This window comes from Dothidotthia symphoricarpi (assembly GCF_010015815.1).
Source record: "Dothidotthia symphoricarpi CBS 119687 unplaced genomic scaffold P153scaffold_7, whole genome shotgun sequence".
NCBI classification, from domain to species: Eukaryota; Fungi; Ascomycota; class Dothideomycetes; order Pleosporales; family Dothidotthiaceae; genus Dothidotthia; species Dothidotthia symphoricarpi.
The window spans coordinates 1,481,449-1,498,677 of NW_022985014.1; the positions used below are offsets into that span (position 1 = coordinate 1,481,449).

Sequence of the window (17,229 nt, forward strand, 5' to 3'; positions counted from 1 at the left end):
CGACACGGTTGAATTTACGGCATGACACGGCATTGGGTTGGAGTTTTCAAGCACATCGACTGGCGTTTTATATCCCTGACATCTCTCTTTATCTGGTAGGCACTGATCCACCAGCGCACCGCATTGGATCTGACCTGACCTCCAGGCGTCAGCATATGACATTGGTCAGTACATAGCATCGTATATACTACATCTTCTCATCAAATATCTTTACACATCTCGTCGAACAATGTATATATTGCGCAGCTTGCGCTGTCTGTATGTCTGATTGTGTCGTTCTTGCCCTTACATATGCGGTGGTGTGATTGCGCTTTTCGTGCTCACGTCACACGACAGTCGTTAGCACAGGAAAGAGCCTCCATCGATCATGTCTGGTCGGACGCGTGCTCCAGCCAACGACTGTTGCGCATCGGTGCGAATAGTCGCCGGGCCCGACGTGCAAAACGAGGCTGCTCGGCCAAGAAACATGACGATTCCAGGTGGGTCCCCGCCAAGTGGTTACATGTTGCGATGGAGACAGAATATGTCACATGGGCATCGTCTGGCAGCCTTCACGATGAGTGTGGTGTCCTAGTATCTCAACTAGCAAAGCTTGGTCTCGCGGGAAAGGGTGTGCGAGTTTGAAGGCTGAAGAATCAAGATCAACCAACCATCAAGCCATGTGCGCCCGGTTGCTTGGCTCGGAGATCGCATCATCTCAGACGATATGCTAGGGTTGTGACCAAAAAGAGAAGCCGAAGCCACATTCTTCGAGTCTTGTCCGCCGTCAGGTTAGCGTAGCCATTTCACCTGACCGCCTTGACAAAGATCGCATTGTCTCCCCATCTGCATCGTCTCTCATTCATCGTTCATTCTGGACACTTTTGATCCATTTCGTGACGCGGGAACGGACCAGGCCTTCGAGCTCCAGAACCTAGACAAGCCGTCGCACGCAACACAGACAGGCGCGCAGGAGAGCAGGCAGGCGCGCAAGAGACGGGAGAAGCTCGAGCAGCTTCGCGAGGCCGACGAGATGAAGTTTTCGCACAGCTTGCAGTTCAATGCCGTGCCCGACTGGAGCAACCACTACGTCGCCTACAGCAACCTCAAGAAGCAGTACGTGTAGACATATATACATCTATACCTATATATGATTGACCGCCAAAGCTGACACACATCCCGCCGCGCAGAATCTACAGCCTCGAGACGCAGATCAACCAGAAGAACACGCAGACACACACCGACGCCGAGTCGTCGCCGCTGCTCAATGGCGCCGTCGACAACCCCGACCAGGTCTTCACCAACGTCCTTGACGCCGAGCTGGAAAAGGTCACGTCCTTCTACCAGCTCAAGGAGCGCGAGATCTACGCCGACCTCGACAGCCTGATCCGAGACGAAGACGCATACGAAGAGGGCCAGGACGGGTACGAGCAGGAGCGGGAGAACGCGCCGCCGGGACACAAGCTGCGCAGCGGTAGCGTCTTCAAGCAGATCGGCTTCCACCGGCCGCGGACACAGAGCGCCACGAGCAGGCAGTCGACCGGCGACGGTCACGACCTGGACGACGATGACTCGGACGACGACGCGAACGAGAGCTCGCGACTGCGCAAGAAGAGCCCCGATGGCCGCCGGCGACGACGCGCGACGGACGAGGATATGGGCGCCTCCAACGACTTTGCCTCGTCGCGGCGCAAGACGAGCGTCGCCTTTGACGACTACACCGACATGGCCTTCTCCGCCCTGTACGACGAGGGCGTGTCGCTGAAGAAACGCACCGTCAGCCTTTACGTGCTGCTGTGCGAGCTGCGCTCCTTCATCCAGCTCAACAAGACGGGCTTCGAGAAGGTGCTGAAGAAGTTCGACAAGATCCTCGACCGCAAGCTCAAGAGCCAGTACCTCAACAAATACGTCTACCCCGCCTATCCCTTCCAGCAGAGCACCATGGACCGCCTGACCGAGCATTTGATGCGCATGGAGACTGCGTATGCCAAGATCTGCACAAAGGGCGATGTCACGGAGGCCAAGCGCGAGCTGAGATTGCATCTCCGTGAGCATGTTGTGTGGGAGCGGAACACCGTCTGGCGCGAGATGATCGGGATCGAGCGCAAGGCCCAGGCGGCTAATATTGGCATCACGCAGACGCTGCTGGGAGAGACGCATGGGAAGGTCCGTCGCCAGGGAGACGATCTGGAGCCGGAGGGCAAGGAAGTCGTCACGCCGATTGGGAGGTACAGGTGCCCGACGTGGCTGCTCAGCAGGACCTTTTGGATGCTGGTTGCGTGCATAGCTGTTTTCGTCGTGCTTCTTGTGGTGCCCATTATGGAGAAACCCGAGCAGCAGAATTGCTTGGCGATGGTCATCTTTGTCAGTCTGCTGTGGGCTACTGAGGTGTGTATGGATCAACGACGAGGTTTGATGGTGCTAATGTCTGTAGGCTATCCCACTCTTCGTCACATCACTGCTTGTGCCATTCCTGGCCGTAACGCTTGCCGTCGTGCGCAGCGACGTAGAACCACATCGTCGACTGGACTCGAAGCAGGCTGCTAGCTACGTCTTTGCGGCCATGTGGACGCCCGTCATCATGCTTCTTCTGGGTGGTTTCACTATCGCCGCCGCTTTGTCCAAGTATAACATTGCGAAGATGATGGCTACGTTCGTCCTTAGTAAGGCCGGCACGAAGCCTAGGACCGTCCTTCTGACCAACATGTTCGTCGCCATGTTCGCGAGTATGTGGATTAGTAACGTGGCTGCGCCGGTGTTGTGCTTCTCCATTATCCAGGTGCGTTTTTCCTTACAAACTTTCACGTGTTTATGCTAACAACCCAGCCCATCCTCCGCAACCTGCCCGCAGACTCCGACATGACCAAAGCCCTACTCCTCGGCATCGCACTCTCCTCTAACATCGGCGGCGCCGCATCACCCATCGCGTCTCCCCAAAATCTAATCGCCCTGCAGAATATGAACCCCGAGCCTTCCTGGGGCGTGTGGTTCTTCGTCGCGCTCCCCGTATGCATCATCTCCATCCTGCTAATCTGGGTGCTCCTCCTCGTGACCTTCAAGCCCGGCCGCGGCACGCACATCGTGCCCATCCGCCCGCTCAAGGACAAGTTCACCGGCGTGCAATGGTTCATCAGCATCGTCACCCTCGTCACCATCGTCCTCTGGTGCGTGTCCCACCAGCTCGAGCACGTCTTCGGCGACATGGGCGTCGTAGCCATCATCCCCCTCGTCCTCTTCTTCGGCACAGGCATCCTCACAAAAGAAGACTTCAACAACTTCCTCTGGACCATCATCATCCTCGCCGCGGGCGGTTTAGCGCTCGGCAAATCCGTCAATTCATCCGGCTTGCTGCACACCATCGCCGAATCCATCACCAGCAGCGTCGAGGGCATGAGTCTCTACAGCGTCCTCGTTGTTTTCGCCGCACTCATCCTAGTCGTCGCAACATTCATCAGCCACACCGTCGCCGCGCTCATCGTCCTCCCGCTCGTCCAGCAGGTCGGCCAGACAATGCCAGAGCCCCACCCCAATCTGCTCGTCATGGGCGCTGTGCTCATGGCCAGCGGCGCGATGGGACTGCCCACCAGCGGGTTCCCGAATATGAGTACGTTCCCCCCCCTCTCTTCCCCGGTTTCGCAGTGGAATTCAGCTAACGTTGTGCCAGCGGCTATTATGATGGAAGATTCTCGCACGGGTCAACGGTATCTGGATGTTAAGCACTTCCTTACTCGTGGTGTGCCGGCTAGTTTGATCACGTTTGTGGTTATTGTTACGGTGGGGTATGGGCTTATGCTCGCTGTGGGGTTTTAGATGGGCGTGTGCATATATTGTGGATGGGAGAGGGGAATGGCGTTTGTAGAGGTGCCTTTATGGCTTGGTTTGGCTTGGCTTGGTGTGGAATCGTATGTTTTGGTCGGAGCCTTTTTGGAGGGTGTCGTGTTTGCATTGCATCGCATTGTGTGTGTGTGTGGAATGAAATGAAATGAAACTGAAATCGATGTTATGATCCATCTATGTCTCACACAGGCATTCTTGCCACACAACGTGAGAACCGTGCAAGACGTATATTTCTTCCGCCGACTTTCTCTACCGTTCATCTCTTCCCTTCTCATCAGCCTCAGTATCAAGCAACACACCAACACTGTTCTATTCATCAAATTCATTATTCGTCTATTCGAAAAGCTACCAGAACTGGAACTGGAAGAGAAAATATAAGGTAGGATACGATGTCACCAATCCCAGAATGCATCTACCCGCCTTTTGAGGTCGAGATCGAGGGGAATGCAGAGTGGTTTGTGGAAGAGGAGGCGAGTCTGGTCCCCATCCCAGACAGCCCCGTTCCTACCCTCCCTGCGAGTCCAGTAGTTGAGAAGGCGGATAGGGATGTAGACGTAGACACCCGCCCGATTCCCGTTCAAGACACCCCTATGGAGGCGGAAGCAGAAGCAGAACCACATATCCCGGACTACGAGGATGAAAACGGAGACGTGTACACGCACAGCAATGCAGATGAAGAATGGGACACGCCCTTCCCCGCTCCACCTCTCCCTCTAACCCCTCCCTCACCACTCTGCATAGAACTCATCGCAATCCAAATCCAAGACACCCCACCCACAGTGCAGACCAAATACGAAGACACCACCCCTTTCTCGCCGCCACCCACGTCTTCCCTACTCTCAGTCCCATCCTGGTCTACGAGCGATTCTGCATCTCCACCACCTTCCCCTACTCATCTAGCTGTGGACTGCACGCCCACGCTTCCTCCTACTGTGGCTTTCTGCTCGGCTATGTCTACGCCTACGTTGACTGTGGGTGTGAAGAAGCCTGTGGGTGGGAAAATTGCGGCGTTGATTGGGAAGATGGGACTGCAGTGATGGGTTCTAGGATGTTTGGGCTTTGGTGGGGGTTGTTATGTTTAGTTTTGTTCTTGTAGTTTGTAGAATGGAGTGTGTTTTTGGAATTTGATCTTGATTTCTTGGCTTGTATAATGCTTGTGAGTGCGATGTTGGTGGTTAGTAAAACCATACATTCGGGTTGACTTGTATTGATACATGTGGACGAAGTGACGTAGACATGGCTCGATTTGTGATTCTCATAGTGCTGACGTTGATCCCTGCATCAGATCTCCCGAGAATAAGGATTGTGAACAAACTACACTCTAAAATAAGACATTGTATCACAGTACAATACACATATAATTCAATGCCCTTTCATGTTTTGTATCACGTATCACTAGTTCGTCATTCCCCCTAGTCTGACCGAGAATCAACCGACCTCGAATCGCAAGACAAACTTGTTTTTCTAGACCAAACTGAGCCACATCATTCATCTACCAACATCCACACCACGTGTTACAATCTCAAAATGAACATGAACATGCCCCACGCATTGCGCTCGATGATGTCTCCGCGTCACAAGGCACGGCGCTCCGTTGCCTTTTCCAACGCCGCACCAGAAGTCCGCTTCATCCCAGCAGGCTACACTTCCTGGCCCAACGGCGAGACCTCAGTAGCGCCATCACAGCATGAGATCATAAACGCAAAAGCATTGACAAACCAAGCATTTGAAGCCGCAGCCGCGGAGGAGAGACTGGGTTGGGACCGCTCGCGGACTGGACGACGCCCTGTTAATACAGATCAACCCAGGAGAGAAGAAACGTATCGCCCACGTGAGCAGCGTGCTAGGGCAGCATCCGAGTCGTATCCCGCTTCTTCAGGTGGCTACCGCGTGCAGACTCAAGCGGGTACAACCGCGCCTTCCAACGCCCGACTACCCCGGAAACCGGTCCCTGGATCGCAGGCGCCCGTGCAGTACGCGGATCCTAGGCGGAGTGCTCCGACTCTCCAGCAATCGAATTATGGTGCGACAAGACCTCGGAGTCGTTCAAATGTGGAACCTGGGATGAGAGAACCGCGGCATTACGTGACGGATCCAAATCCGCCGCAGGTAGTCGACAAGAAAGAGCCGTCGTTTGTTAGTGGGTTGAAGACGGCCAAGACGTTTGCGAAGAAGGTGGTTAAAGAGACGGCTGAGAAGTTGGATGCGAGGCATTCACAGAATGGGTAGAGTTTGGGCCGCGGGGATGGAGTAGGTTGGCGTGGAGCGAATGAGGATCGACGATTTTGAAAGCCGTTAGAACGGTTGTCAGACCGTCGGTTTAGCTCAACGGTCGAGACGGTTGAATCACGTGGTGCGACGCTTAGAGAGGGTCTTTCGCATCACAACCCTTTCGACACAGAACGACAACGAAATGCGATCACATATCCATGAGAAAAGGATCACGGCTCCGGATGGTGACTTTGCTGTGTCCAGATAAATGCCGTCATAGTAGTATGTAATTTCTCAGTTTCATCTACATCTATTCTTCCTTTTCAGTTGTAGCGTACATGTCATGCCTGTAGAGCATCCTGATTGAGGACCACTACAGTTGGCCCAGAATCCATTTCCGGAAGTAACATCACTCACCCGTGACCAGCTGGAGGCTTGGGTGCGCAACGCCACACCAATCATCACGCATCGAACACAACATTCTGCATCTGGCGTCCAACCATGTTCTTGTTCATACGCCTTTCCAAGACCACGAAGCGAGAGCTGAAAAAACTGGCATGCAATACCTACCACACACACGATATGGGAGCCTTGAGGATGTATAAATCTGTCCTGTCTCGGCAGTTGTGCCAGCCTTCTGGAGCGTTACACGACTTTTCCAATATGCGCTTTCAAACACTCACCGCGCTGCTTTGTGCGACGACATTGGCGGATAAGATTGAATGGGATCTCCTCGATGTTGAATTGCCGGCAGAAAGCCTGGAGATGCCTGTGTTCAACTATAGCGTTTCTGCAAACGTGCGAGATATTCTTGGGCTTTTCGAAAGGCAAAGTAGGCAGAATTGACTCTGTTGTGGTATTATGACTGACTACTTCAGCTACCGGCGAGTGTTATTCCGCGGGTGGTACACGATTTGCTTGTTCTCCAGACCTCTGCGTAAGTATAAGGGCATCAAGAGCTTTGATCAATCTGATAGATAACCAGTGTAATGGAGAACCCGCGCCAGGTTGTTGCGCCGTCGGTCAGAACTGCTTACTGATCAACGGAGAACAAAGTTGCTGTGATATATTTGATAGGCAGACATGCGGCGGCACAACGTGCACATGTAGATCATTCCTTCACACCCCGTAAATTCATCTATCGCATTACTAACTTCCCCAGACGAAAACTCGACATGCTGCGCCGACCAGCCTGGTATGGCATGCGGCCCCGACCAAACCTGCTGCGGAAGCGGATGCTGCGCCGCCGGCCGATCCTGCTGCAGCGGAGGAGAAGGATGCTGCGACTTCGGGACGACATGCTGCGGTGCGACGAAATGCTGTGACCCAGACTACTCGCATTGTTGCGGCGAAGTTTGCTGCTCGAATGATCAGGAGTGCTGCGGCGATGTGTGCTGTGATGAGGGATCGACTTGCGAGATTAAGGGGCGTTGTGTGAGGATGACTACTGCGACCACGACGGCAACTGTTACAACGACGGCCAATACGAAGGTGAGTGGAGTGAGGCAGACTACTGAAGTTACGAAGACGGCCACTGTTACAACTACGGCCGGTACGAGGGTGGGAGGAGTGAGTACGGACGGAGTCGTGAGTATTAGGGCGTTTGCAACGATCAGGGTCGTCGGCGCGATGTTGGCTGCGGGGGTGATGTGGTAGGGATCGGGGTTGACTACATTTCTCGAACAGTTAACGAGTTGAGTCTAGACTCGCTCAACTCTGCCACTATTTACATGTGGTATTAGTTCGAGGAATGTGCTGGATAGCGAGGAGCAGAATCGCTTCCTCTCGGGCACTCCTTTGCCGCACGGTTACAAGTGAGCTTCTTGTTCCAGCCCACTTTCAGAGCAAATGGTACAGCTACCGTTACTATATACTTTGTATTTGTGTTGGGCTTCACCTAATGCAGTACTGCTGTGTCGTTAAGCAAGTTATCATTTGATGATCATAGCATCTATATACGCTTTGCTACCGACTAGAGTTCAGCTGGCCTTGCCAACCTGACCCTGAGCAAGCCATGTCATTTCACCATGCTCTCACGTGGAGTTGCAACACACCTGAAAGTACATTCCAGTACAAGCCATGTGGCGGAGATGAGTTGATGGAGGTTTATCCAGCGGTCACTATACACGCACTCTAAAATTACGAGTTGTTTTTGTAGACTTATGAGTTGAAGTCAAGAAGTGGTTCGAATGCCCTTTCTAGTCGCGTCATAAGTAATTTTAGTGACCAATACTTCAAAAGCACTAGCACGGGATAGAGCGTCGCTCACAGCACCTAAACGTGCTGTTTTTCAATGAAATGAATACTAGTATTGAGGTGTAGCCTACATCAACAAGGCTCAGTACTCCAGCAACCAGCTCGTTATCGACTTTTCTTCCGCCGTCACCTGTGACTTCGCCAAAGAGGCTTGGACAGAGGGTATGATCATCGTGTCAAGTTCGGCTGACTGCAAGAAATCGAGCGATGATGACCAGTGCTACTTCAAGGTCGACAGCCTTGCCAAATCGGATGATGGCAAAATCCGTCATTGTGAACAGTACTCTCCAACCCCAAGATGAGTGTACAGAAGGCGGACAAGCAGAGGTGTTCATTGTCGAGGATCTTGACAAGGGCATTGAGGTTTTGGAAAGCGCTGACGTCAAGTACTCTGTCACTGGAGATGATGTTCATAATTGCTATCTCCTTATGATCGAAGAATATTCAGCAAACCATACGAAATGGAACAACTTCGACGATTCGCTTAGTGTGGATACTGATGGTCTCGACTTCAATCTTTAATCATTGAGAATATTTACCTTCTTCTTGATTGGAAGTCAGAACAGGACATTATATAGGATTTTGTTTCTTATCTTGAGTCTTATCACCAGATTTTCCTTATGCGCGTTCATACAAACTTGATAGACTCTCTTAGGCTTTGTACTTTTAGGCCTCAGTTCCTACGATAATCCTAAGTCTTGGACATTCGCAGTCTGTGAGTAGAAGATGGTATCATTTCTAAATGTCATGACCACGTCTCAGAGAAGAGATTTGGCTACTTTACGTGGAGTAATGAGTTTATTGTAATGTTCACAGCTTTCAACTTACATTTAATGTACTCATCGAGGCAAATATGAATGTGTACAACCAAGAGAGCCCAGGAAACTTTACTGTACACTGTGTACCCTGCACAAGTTGATGAACCTTGTAATATAGTAACGGAAATAAAAATTTATATGTCAATCAGCACCTGAACTGGATCCGATGAAAGCGGAGGGATGACGTCATAGGCCATGACTTCGGCAGTTGATACACCGATTGCATGAACTGATCGACTTGCGTTCTCGACATGGTGATTCTCCTCTTTTAAAGTCTGGGGAAGTGGCAACCCTCTTCCTCTTATCTTTCTTGTTGTCTCTCCTGCATACGACCAGATACGTCTTTCCCGTGGTAACCAACGATGGAGAAGATCAACACCCTGAATGTAGTTCATCGCTACGAGAAGCGGAGTTTGCTCATTGCGTAAGACGACTTTGTGACAACAACATGGAAATACCTAACGCAGAGAATGTAGGATCAACTGCATCGCTGGGCTCTCCATCCTCTTCTTTGGTTACGATCAGGGTATGATGGGCGGTGTCAACACAGCATATGACTACTACACCCGTATGGGTTTCGGTCACAAAGGATCTGATGGCGGTGTTGTAGTGACCAACACTTTGCTCCAAGGAGGAATTGTCTCTGTTTACTATCTCGGAACACTGGTCGGCTGCCTGATTGGCGGTTCAATTGGAGACCGCTACGGACGCATCAAGACAGTCTTTGTTGGAGCGGCAGTAGGAGTTGTCGGTGCGACGCTGCAGTGCTCGGCTATGAACGCGGAATGGATGATCTGCGCGCGTCTCATCAACGGCTGGGGAACCGGAATCCTGAACTCTATCATCCCTGTTTGGGCTACCGAGACGGCAGAGCACAAGTCGCGTGGCCAGTTCATTGCTATTGAATTCACGCTCAACATCTTCGGCGTTGTGATTGCCTACTGGCTCGAGTATGCATGCTCGTTCTACGGCGATGGCACCTCGGCATTTATCTGGCGCTTCCCCGTCGCGTTCCAGATCCCCATGCTACTCGGTCTCATGGCCAGTGTCCTATTCTTTCCGGAATCGCCCCGTTGGCTCGTGAAGATGGGTCGAGAAGACGAGGCCCGTTACATCTTGGGGCGCCTCCGTGGTGATACGGGCGCAGAAAAGGAGCTTGCAGAGATCGAGTTTCAGGAGATTGTGGCCTCGTGCGAACTTGAGCGTACGAACTTCCGCAAGCAAAGCTATATTCACATGCTCTTCGGCCTGGGTTCGGGAAAGATGCATACCGGTAGACGTGTCCAGCTCGTCATCTGGCTTCAGATTATGCAGGAGTGGGTCGGTATTGCTGGAGTCACTATCTACGCTCCCACTATCTTCGGCATTGCGGGAATGAGTCCTGCAAAGCGTCAGTGGATCGCAGGTCTCAACAACATCTTCTACATGTTTTCCACCCTGATTTGCGTGTTTACGCTGGATAAAATTGGCCGTCGCTGGACTTGCTACTGGGGTTCTGTCGGGCAAGGCATTGCCATGGCACTTGCAGGTGGGTTTTCGTATCTCGGTCAGCAGGCTACTCAAGAAGGTCATGCCAGCAAGGCTACAAGTTACGGAAACGCAGCGGTCTCTATGGTATTTCTCTTCACTTTTGTATTCGGAGCGACGTGGTTGACCGTGCCATGGTTGTATCCAGCTGAAATCTTTCCCCTGGAGGTCAGAGCCAAAGGCAACGCGTGGGGTGTAGTGGGCTGGTCCATCGGCAATGGCTGGCTCACTCTTCTCTGTCCGATCATGTTCGAGAAGATCGGTGGAAACACTCTCTACATCTTTGCTGCCTGCAACGCGCTCACTATCCCTATGGTCTGGGCACTATACCCCGAGACCAACCAGCGCACGCTGGAGGAGATCGATCTACTCTTTGCCTCAGACAGCATCTGGAATTGGGAAGCGGAGAAAAACTTTGCCAGACTGCGAGAGCAGGGTGTTGAATGGGGAAGTACATCCGAATCCAAAGCAGATGTTGAGAAGGGTGCGAGTCGTAAGAAGAGTCTAGTCGGTGGCGCGGGTCGTCGTGTTGAGGCGGTAGAGCATAGTTAAGTAGCATCATACCAAGATCCCTATGCCTTAGTAGTCCTGGACTTAGCGTCATCGAACTGCCTCTAGAGCGCACGTATTTTAGCGTCGCGATGAAAGCCAGAAGAAGCGTGATGATGCGACCAACATCATGCCAAATCAATAGAACAACAAGAATTTAGATTTTTTTTGGAAAGGGCAAGATGTCTGATAGATTGTTCTAGTTTTGGTGCGGCTTGCTTAAATCGTTGCGACCTAGAGGCAGTGTAGTGTTGCTTGTTTAGACCTTGATCCTGCATCGGTTTTTTTCGCCTCGCGAGAGCGCACGCGTCATCACAAGGATGTCTCATTCAGGCCGATCCAATGCCAAGTACGACTATGGACGGTTTGGCAGTTCTGTTAGGCTTATCAGTACCATGAAGCGGTGCTCCTGGAGAACACAGTTCCTGTCTTGCACGCCATGCGCCACCTCGCTACTACGGTAAACAGATGTGACATCACCTCTCCGCCCCGGGGTTCAAGCCATTGCATCTTGTGGTCCGATAAAAGAATTGGCGGAATCGCACATATGCAGAGGATCTAGCCCAGAAGCTCCGTGGAGGAAATGATGTCTAGCCAGTATTTTAGGGCTGTTCGATGTTTAGCATCTATTGAGAGCAAAATTCTTGTTTTTCTTCGGCGATCGTGGCTAGCTTGATTCGAGATGTAGTCTAGGAATTGCGACATCCTCAAAATTTTACCCAGCCGTGACTTTGGACGCCTTTCATGACAGTCGTCTTTTACAAAATATTAGTCCTTCGCTTGTTCTGCCTGCAGTTGTACAATCGCAGAACAGCCACCATTTTGTGGACGAATCAACACGACGCGATTGCACAGCTGTCAGCTGTCCCGAGATAAGATGCCCAGGCTGCTTCAGGTTAACAAGACTCGCTTGGCGGCTGACAAGCACCGCACCTAACACTATTCAAGCTATGCGATGGTTGTTATCGGAGAGAACAGCCAATAATTCATCCGGCATGCGACAACATCCATCCAGGGTGTAGTTCCAGGCGTTCGGCGAGACCGGCCCTATAAGCACGCCATCTTCCAGCCCGTACTGAAAGATTCCAAAAACAAAACTCACGAGCGGATGAGATTGTCCGAACACTGTGCATACATAAACGACCCTTGTCCGCTCCGGCAGCACGACTCCACGCGCATCCCAATCCCCGTGCTCAGCATTCCACGACAAACCACCCACCATGGCGGACTACACCCATGCCGATAAGAAGCGTTCACTATCCAACGACTTCGAGGCTCAAGACTCAGACAGCGACAGCGCGACCTACGCTATCAACGCTTTGATAGCTGAAGATAATGGCCATGATATTAAGCTTCGTACCATGTCGTGGCAAAGAGCTGCTTGGTTGCTCGCTGGTGATCAAATATGCCTTGCCATCATGGCCCAGTCTTGGTCGCTCTCGTATGTATTCTTGCGTCTTTCATATTCCAAGTCACGGGCTGACAACCTCTAGCGTACTTGGATGGGTTCCAGGAATAATCACCATGGTCGTGGCTGGTGTGCTCTTCTACATCACCTCGATGACGATGCATAGATTCATCATGAGGCATCCTCAGATTAAAGATATCTGCGACTTCGGCTACTACGCTTTTGGCAAGAGCAGAATCGCATACGAGTTCACTGCTATCATGTTGCTTTTGAACAACATCATGCTGATCGGCTTCCACGTATTGACTGGCGCCAAAGTTCTCAACACGCTTTCCGACCACTCACTATGCACCGTGATCTTCTCGGTCATCGTCACCTTGATGGGCATCGTCATGTCGCTACCAAGAACGCTCAACCACGTTTCCTTCATGTCGATGTTCTCCGCGGCATGCATGGCCATCGCGATCCTTCTCTTTCTCATCTTCGCTGGTACCGAGGATCATCCACTGTACGGTTACAACGGCGTCTACCCAGCGGCTGGACCTGTCAAGACCTATGCCTTCCCACTTGAGGGCACTACTTGGGTTGCTGCCATGAACGCCGTGCTGAACATCACCTTCCTTTGGGTCCCCCAGATTCTCTTCCCGACCTTCATCTCCGAAATGGAGAAGCCACAGGACTTCCCCAAGGCCCTTGCAGTTTTGACTGGTATCTCGGCCTTCCTTTTCATCGTCCCACCCGCGATTGGTTTCAGGTACCTTGGACAGTACGCGACTGCGCCGGCCTTTGGTAGTCTTGCCAGCACTGTGCACAAGAAAGCGTCCTTCGCCTTCGTTATTGTTCCGACGGTCATCATCGGCGTCATCTACGCCAACGTTAGCGCGAAGTTCGTGTATGGACGCATTATGGGCAAGAGCCGCCACGCACACAGCAACACCGTCCTTGGATGGGGTGTCTGGATTATCGTCATGACATTCATCTGGTTCATTGGGTTCATCTTTGCCGAAGTCATTCCCTCCATGGGCGACTTCCTTTCGCTGCTAGGCGCAGCGTTCGATTCGTTCTTTGGCTTCATCTTCTTTGCCGTGGCATACTGGCAGCTCCACAAGACTCACTTGTTCAGCGGCCTTTTCAGGAGCGTCAAGACAGTCACACACATTTTTGTTATGATGTGTGGTCTTTTCCTGCTTGGACCTGGACTATACGCGGCTGTGAAGGCGATCATGGATGATTACTCGGGCGGTGTCAACCCCGCTTTTAGCTGCGCCAATGTGGCCATTTGATGTCATTTTGCGAGAGTACTTGTGAACTTCAGAGTATATGAGATAATGACATTGACGTTCTCATGCTTGCGCCTTAGATTGCACCACTGGGGCACGTGAACGATGCGTCGATAGCTAACACAGATACGCGGTGATATTTGATCGTGCTGGTGCACATTACGAAGGTAACAACAGAATGATGTGATCAAAATCCACAATAGTATATTAGTGTTCATGCCTAACTGACTGTGGTTTTGTGTTGTGCTTTTTGATAATTTCTTGCATACGGTTTGTCATGCTCCTGTGGTTCGCTTCATGGAAGTTGACTTTGATAGCCTGGCCTTCACATGGTATTTGTCAGTTTTCTCTGATACCTATGAAAGTGTTGCCCCGCTGTCAGTTTTTATAGCTTCTCTCGTAGTCACAGAATCATCTAGGCGCAGCCTTGATTTGGAGACAATTCTCCAACGGACCCAGAGCAATCAGCTCACTGCGTGTACCATCGATCTCTCATACATGGTAATCGGAGCGTTGCCTAATGTCGTCGTTTTCTCGGGTCGTCTGGGTTTGAGCGGCGCGACTGTTTTCAAATTGTGAGCTAGAATGTTCATAAACCGTGTCCAGCAATCACAAACTCACAGAATGCGTGAGATTGTCGAGTATATAAGTATGTTGAACGTCAAGGATCAATAAGATCTCTCAACGTTGACAGTGCTGAGAATAGGCCAATAGTTGTCGATAGCAAAAGTTGGACCAGTGAAAATGTTGCTATTATATCATTACGTCCGGACCGTTCTGGGAACACCGTTGGCGCGTGGCCTGTACCTGGAGGCCTGACCTGGACGGATGAAGTCGCGTGCGACTGGATATAACTGCATGAGACCTTGGTTTGGGACTGGGGCGGAGATCTCGGTGATAGTCTGATGCACAAGGCGATCATCCCCAAACAGGACACACCGGAAAAGGCCAACAGAGCACGATCCCTAGCGTATCGGATTGATTCACAGAACGGGCAATCAGAAGGTCCATCGAACATACAATTGCGCATTGGGCGAGTCGACACGTTCGGGACCATCTCACTGTATGGATGGCTGGATTAGTTTGAACCTGCTTATACATGATCAGGTAATCGATTCCTGTGTCATCGCAAGATAGGAGGTCAAACAATTGAGGACCAACTGTCTACTCGAGTTGCATGACTCAAAAGACTTAGGATCTGAGAAGATCAAGGCTCAACTCATCATAAGGGCCGATGATCTTGCTGATCTTGCTGATCCTAGCCCCTTCGTCGATCGACTTGGGTCTAGAAGAAGGGATATGTGTGAGGTTTGAGTTCAGAAACGTCGGAATATTTGGGCTTTAATTTTAATCCTCCATCTGCTGTCTTGGAAGCCCATTGGTATAAATCAATGGAGAGAATAGATACTGGGACTCCAAGGGCGTTTGAAGAACCCAAAGGGAGGGTTACTCCTTCGGATGTGGAGATATAGTCATTGACAGATAGCGTACTACCTAGACACTGCTCATCTTCTAAATATGGAAACGACTCTGTTGGAGCATGATTCTTCTCTTGAACATCTCGCCACGAATGGTGACCATTTCCACCCTTTCAAATATATCCCTTAGGTCGTCGAAAAAACTCCTCATCTCTACACCGTATAGTTGATGCCACCCTATTATATCTTTGTGTATCACGCCTTTGAATACATCAAGCACAGTCCTGCAGCCATTGCCCATATAGTTCGAGGCTAGTACAATCGTATCTGAGAGTTTGATGTTATCTGCATCGTTTCTGCCCTACTAGTCCTCCTAGTAATCAATATCGCCATTTTGATCACTCCCATCTTGACTCTCGCAATCGTCGTGCTATTCTCTATTTTCTACGTCTTTGGGTCCGTCATTCTCATCGTAACCACATCGTTCTCGATAATCCTCTTTGACCCTCTCCATCTGATTGGTAGCCCGTCTCAGCCCAATCTCCTGTCAAGATCATGTCTGCTTACGAAACCATCGCGAAGATAAGCAGAGTAGTCTATGATGTCGCATTGATAGTTGATATTGGTGATCCCTTAGTGCGACTCGGCCTCCTCGATATAGGGAAGGAGTTTGATAAGATTGATCATGATGGGCGATTTGTCGATATCTTCTGTGGTATCTAGGATGATGTTGGACCATCCTTCTTGAGGCGGGTGCTTTAGCGATGAGAAGGGAATGTAAACTTTGTCAAGAAGGTGTAGAAGTCGCTGATGATGGCGACTAGCTCGTCGCGGGTAAGCCGAGGCTTCTTCAGCGTCATCCCGTTAGCTTTCAGAGGAGAAAGGTGAGGCTCAAAAAAGAGGGAGAGGGACGACTTGGATTTTACAAGGCGCTTCCTGTGCCGAACGAATCTAGGTGGTTGTTTGTCATGCCGAGACAAAACGCAGTCGGTTCAATAATTACCTTCCTACTTAGAACTTCGCTCATACCTTCGCCTTCGCCCCCGATGTGTCTTGGTCTCAGGGGCTTTGGCGGTGCGAGTGTAGTCAGTACTGGTTGATCGTGTGACTATAAGCGGAGTTAAAGCCCAATGAGATACTCTATTATGACTCGTGAGCCATCAGAATACTGACTTGGTACCTGTATGCGGAGCTGGGCTCCTAGTAGCAATAATCTGCAAAATAGATACAACCGGCTGGAACACTTCTGCCGATTTACAATATTAGCGATATAAAATTCTCCGCACTATCCTCAGGTAAAATGAGATACGGCATCTCGATGAAAGATTGGCGCATCGTCCACATGTGAATCTTCATTGTTCACTGCTTTCGCTCCACGTCGTGTGCGTCCCCGCGTGGATTGTTAGAGGACACCTTTTGGATCTGTATCTATGTACCATCTCTTGCATTATCGGCGGTTTTCATGCCTTCCAAGTATTCCTTTGGCCGAGGTGGAGTTTCACTGTTCAATGTTGCTAGCGCATGTAAAACTGCACCCAGAGGCAACGAGAATTGCGAGGTTGACTAGGTCTTGTCACGTCGTACAGAGCGTCAGACTTCCATGGTAAGGGTGGAAAGGTGAAAACACGTGGATACTATGAATCCCTCAGCCACTCAAGTATCCACAATCGGTTGTCCAATCAATCAAGAAATCTGTTTCCGTCGCAACGTAATCCCGTATTTCCAAACTTTAATGGGTTTGTATGGCAAATGAACGATAGGATCAGGCGGAGTATCATCGAGTGTTCACACGTGAAGGTCCGCCAATGGTGTGAAGGTTTCTTGTCTATCAAATTATTCAGTCTGGGGCAAAGAAATATTCTGCAGGCAAAGTAGATATGGTAGTTGCCAAATCTCATGATTGAGTCTGTGAAACTCGTGTGTTCAAACGACATGATGGTAGGGCC

The 17,229-nt window shown here is 50.8% G+C and overlaps 7 protein-coding genes across 7 annotated transcripts; all 7 read left to right on the top strand.

The window, feature by feature from the left end:
* Nucleotides 1–758: 758 nt before the first annotated feature.
* P153DRAFT_365814 (plasma membrane phosphate transporter-like protein Pho87) lies at nt 759–3,933 on the top strand. Its single transcript, XM_033667900.1, has 5 exons — nt 759–1,095; nt 1,170–2,367; nt 2,414–2,758; nt 2,806–3,583; nt 3,644–3,933. The coding sequence occupies exons 1-5, from the start codon at nt 1,013–1,015 to the stop codon at nt 3,787–3,789; spliced, it is 2,550 nt and encodes an 849-aa protein (XP_033525609.1). The 5' UTR covers nt 759–1,012; the 3' UTR covers nt 3,790–3,933.
* Nucleotides 3,934–4,165: 232 nt separating this feature from the next.
* P153DRAFT_395604 (uncharacterized protein) lies at nt 4,166–5,001 on the top strand. Its single transcript, XM_033671414.1, has one exon. The coding sequence runs from the start codon at nt 4,206–4,208 to the stop codon at nt 4,851–4,853; it is 648 nt and encodes a 215-aa protein (XP_033525610.1). The 5' UTR covers nt 4,166–4,205; the 3' UTR covers nt 4,854–5,001.
* Nucleotides 5,002–5,144: 143 nt separating this feature from the next.
* P153DRAFT_213334 (uncharacterized protein) lies at nt 5,145–6,287 on the top strand. The gene has a single exon (XM_033662578.1). It carries the CDS (start codon nt 5,344–5,346, stop codon nt 6,043–6,045), a length of 702 nt encoding a protein of 233 aa, XP_033525611.1. The 5' UTR covers nt 5,145–5,343; the 3' UTR covers nt 6,046–6,287.
* A 403-nt stretch (nt 6,288–6,690) lies between these two features.
* On the top strand, nt 6,691–7,465 carry P153DRAFT_384442 (uncharacterized protein; the record flags this gene model as incomplete). The annotated part of the gene is made up of 4 exons (XM_033670340.1): nt 6,691–6,825; nt 6,906–6,964; nt 7,013–7,049; nt 7,190–7,465. The coding sequence occupies 4 exons, from the start codon at nt 6,691–6,693 to the stop codon at nt 7,463–7,465; spliced, it is 507 nt and encodes a 168-aa protein (XP_033525612.1).
* A 1,028-nt stretch (nt 7,466–8,493) lies between these two features.
* P153DRAFT_384443 (uncharacterized protein) lies at nt 8,494–8,805 on the top strand (the record flags this gene model as incomplete). Its single annotated transcript, XM_033670341.1, has 1 exon — nt 8,494–8,805. The coding sequence occupies one exon, from the start codon at nt 8,494–8,496 to the stop codon at nt 8,803–8,805; it is 312 nt and encodes a 103-aa protein (XP_033525613.1).
* A 294-nt stretch (nt 8,806–9,099) lies between these two features.
* Nucleotides 9,100–11,180, top strand: P153DRAFT_395607 (sugar transporter STL1; the record flags this gene model as incomplete). The annotated part of the gene is made up of 2 exons (XM_033671415.1): nt 9,100–9,525; nt 9,578–11,180. The coding sequence occupies exons 1-2, from the start codon at nt 9,464–9,466 to the stop codon at nt 11,178–11,180; spliced, it is 1,665 nt and encodes a 554-aa protein (XP_033525614.1). The 5' UTR covers nt 9,100–9,463.
* Nucleotides 11,181–12,128: 948 nt separating this feature from the next.
* Nucleotides 12,129–14,063, top strand: P153DRAFT_395608 (putative amino acid transporter). The gene is made up of 2 exons (XM_033671416.1): nt 12,129–12,618; nt 12,671–14,063. The coding sequence occupies exons 1-2, from the start codon at nt 12,398–12,400 to the stop codon at nt 13,866–13,868; spliced, it is 1,419 nt and encodes a 472-aa protein (XP_033525615.1). The 5' UTR covers nt 12,129–12,397; the 3' UTR covers nt 13,869–14,063.
* Nucleotides 14,064–17,229: the final 3,166 nt, after the last annotated feature.

Excerpts from the sequence above, each read along its gene's own strand:
- P153DRAFT_365814 (XM_033667900.1), top strand. The coding sequence starts at position 1,013 with ATGAAGTTTTCGCACAGCTTGCAGTTCAATGCCGTGCCCGACTGGAGC. Across the intron at positions 1,096-1,169 it reads TACAGCAACCTCAAGAAGCA|AATCTACAGCCTCGAGACGC; the intron begins GTACGTGTAGAC and ends CCCGCCGCGCAG. Across the intron at positions 2,759-2,805 it reads TGTGCTTCTCCATTATCCAG|CCCATCCTCCGCAACCTGCC; the intron begins GTGCGTTTTTCC and ends CTAACAACCCAG.
- P153DRAFT_213334 (XM_033662578.1), top strand. The coding sequence starts at position 5,344 with ATGAACATGAACATGCCCCACGCATTGCGCTCGATGATGTCTCCGCGT.
- P153DRAFT_395604 (XM_033671414.1), top strand. The coding sequence starts at position 4,206 with ATGTCACCAATCCCAGAATGCATCTACCCGCCTTTTGAGGTCGAGATC.
- P153DRAFT_395608 (XM_033671416.1), top strand. The coding sequence starts at position 12,398 with ATGGCGGACTACACCCATGCCGATAAGAAGCGTTCACTATCCAACGAC. Across the intron at positions 12,619-12,670 it reads GCCCAGTCTTGGTCGCTCTC|CGTACTTGGATGGGTTCCAG; the intron begins GTATGTATTCTT and ends GACAACCTCTAG.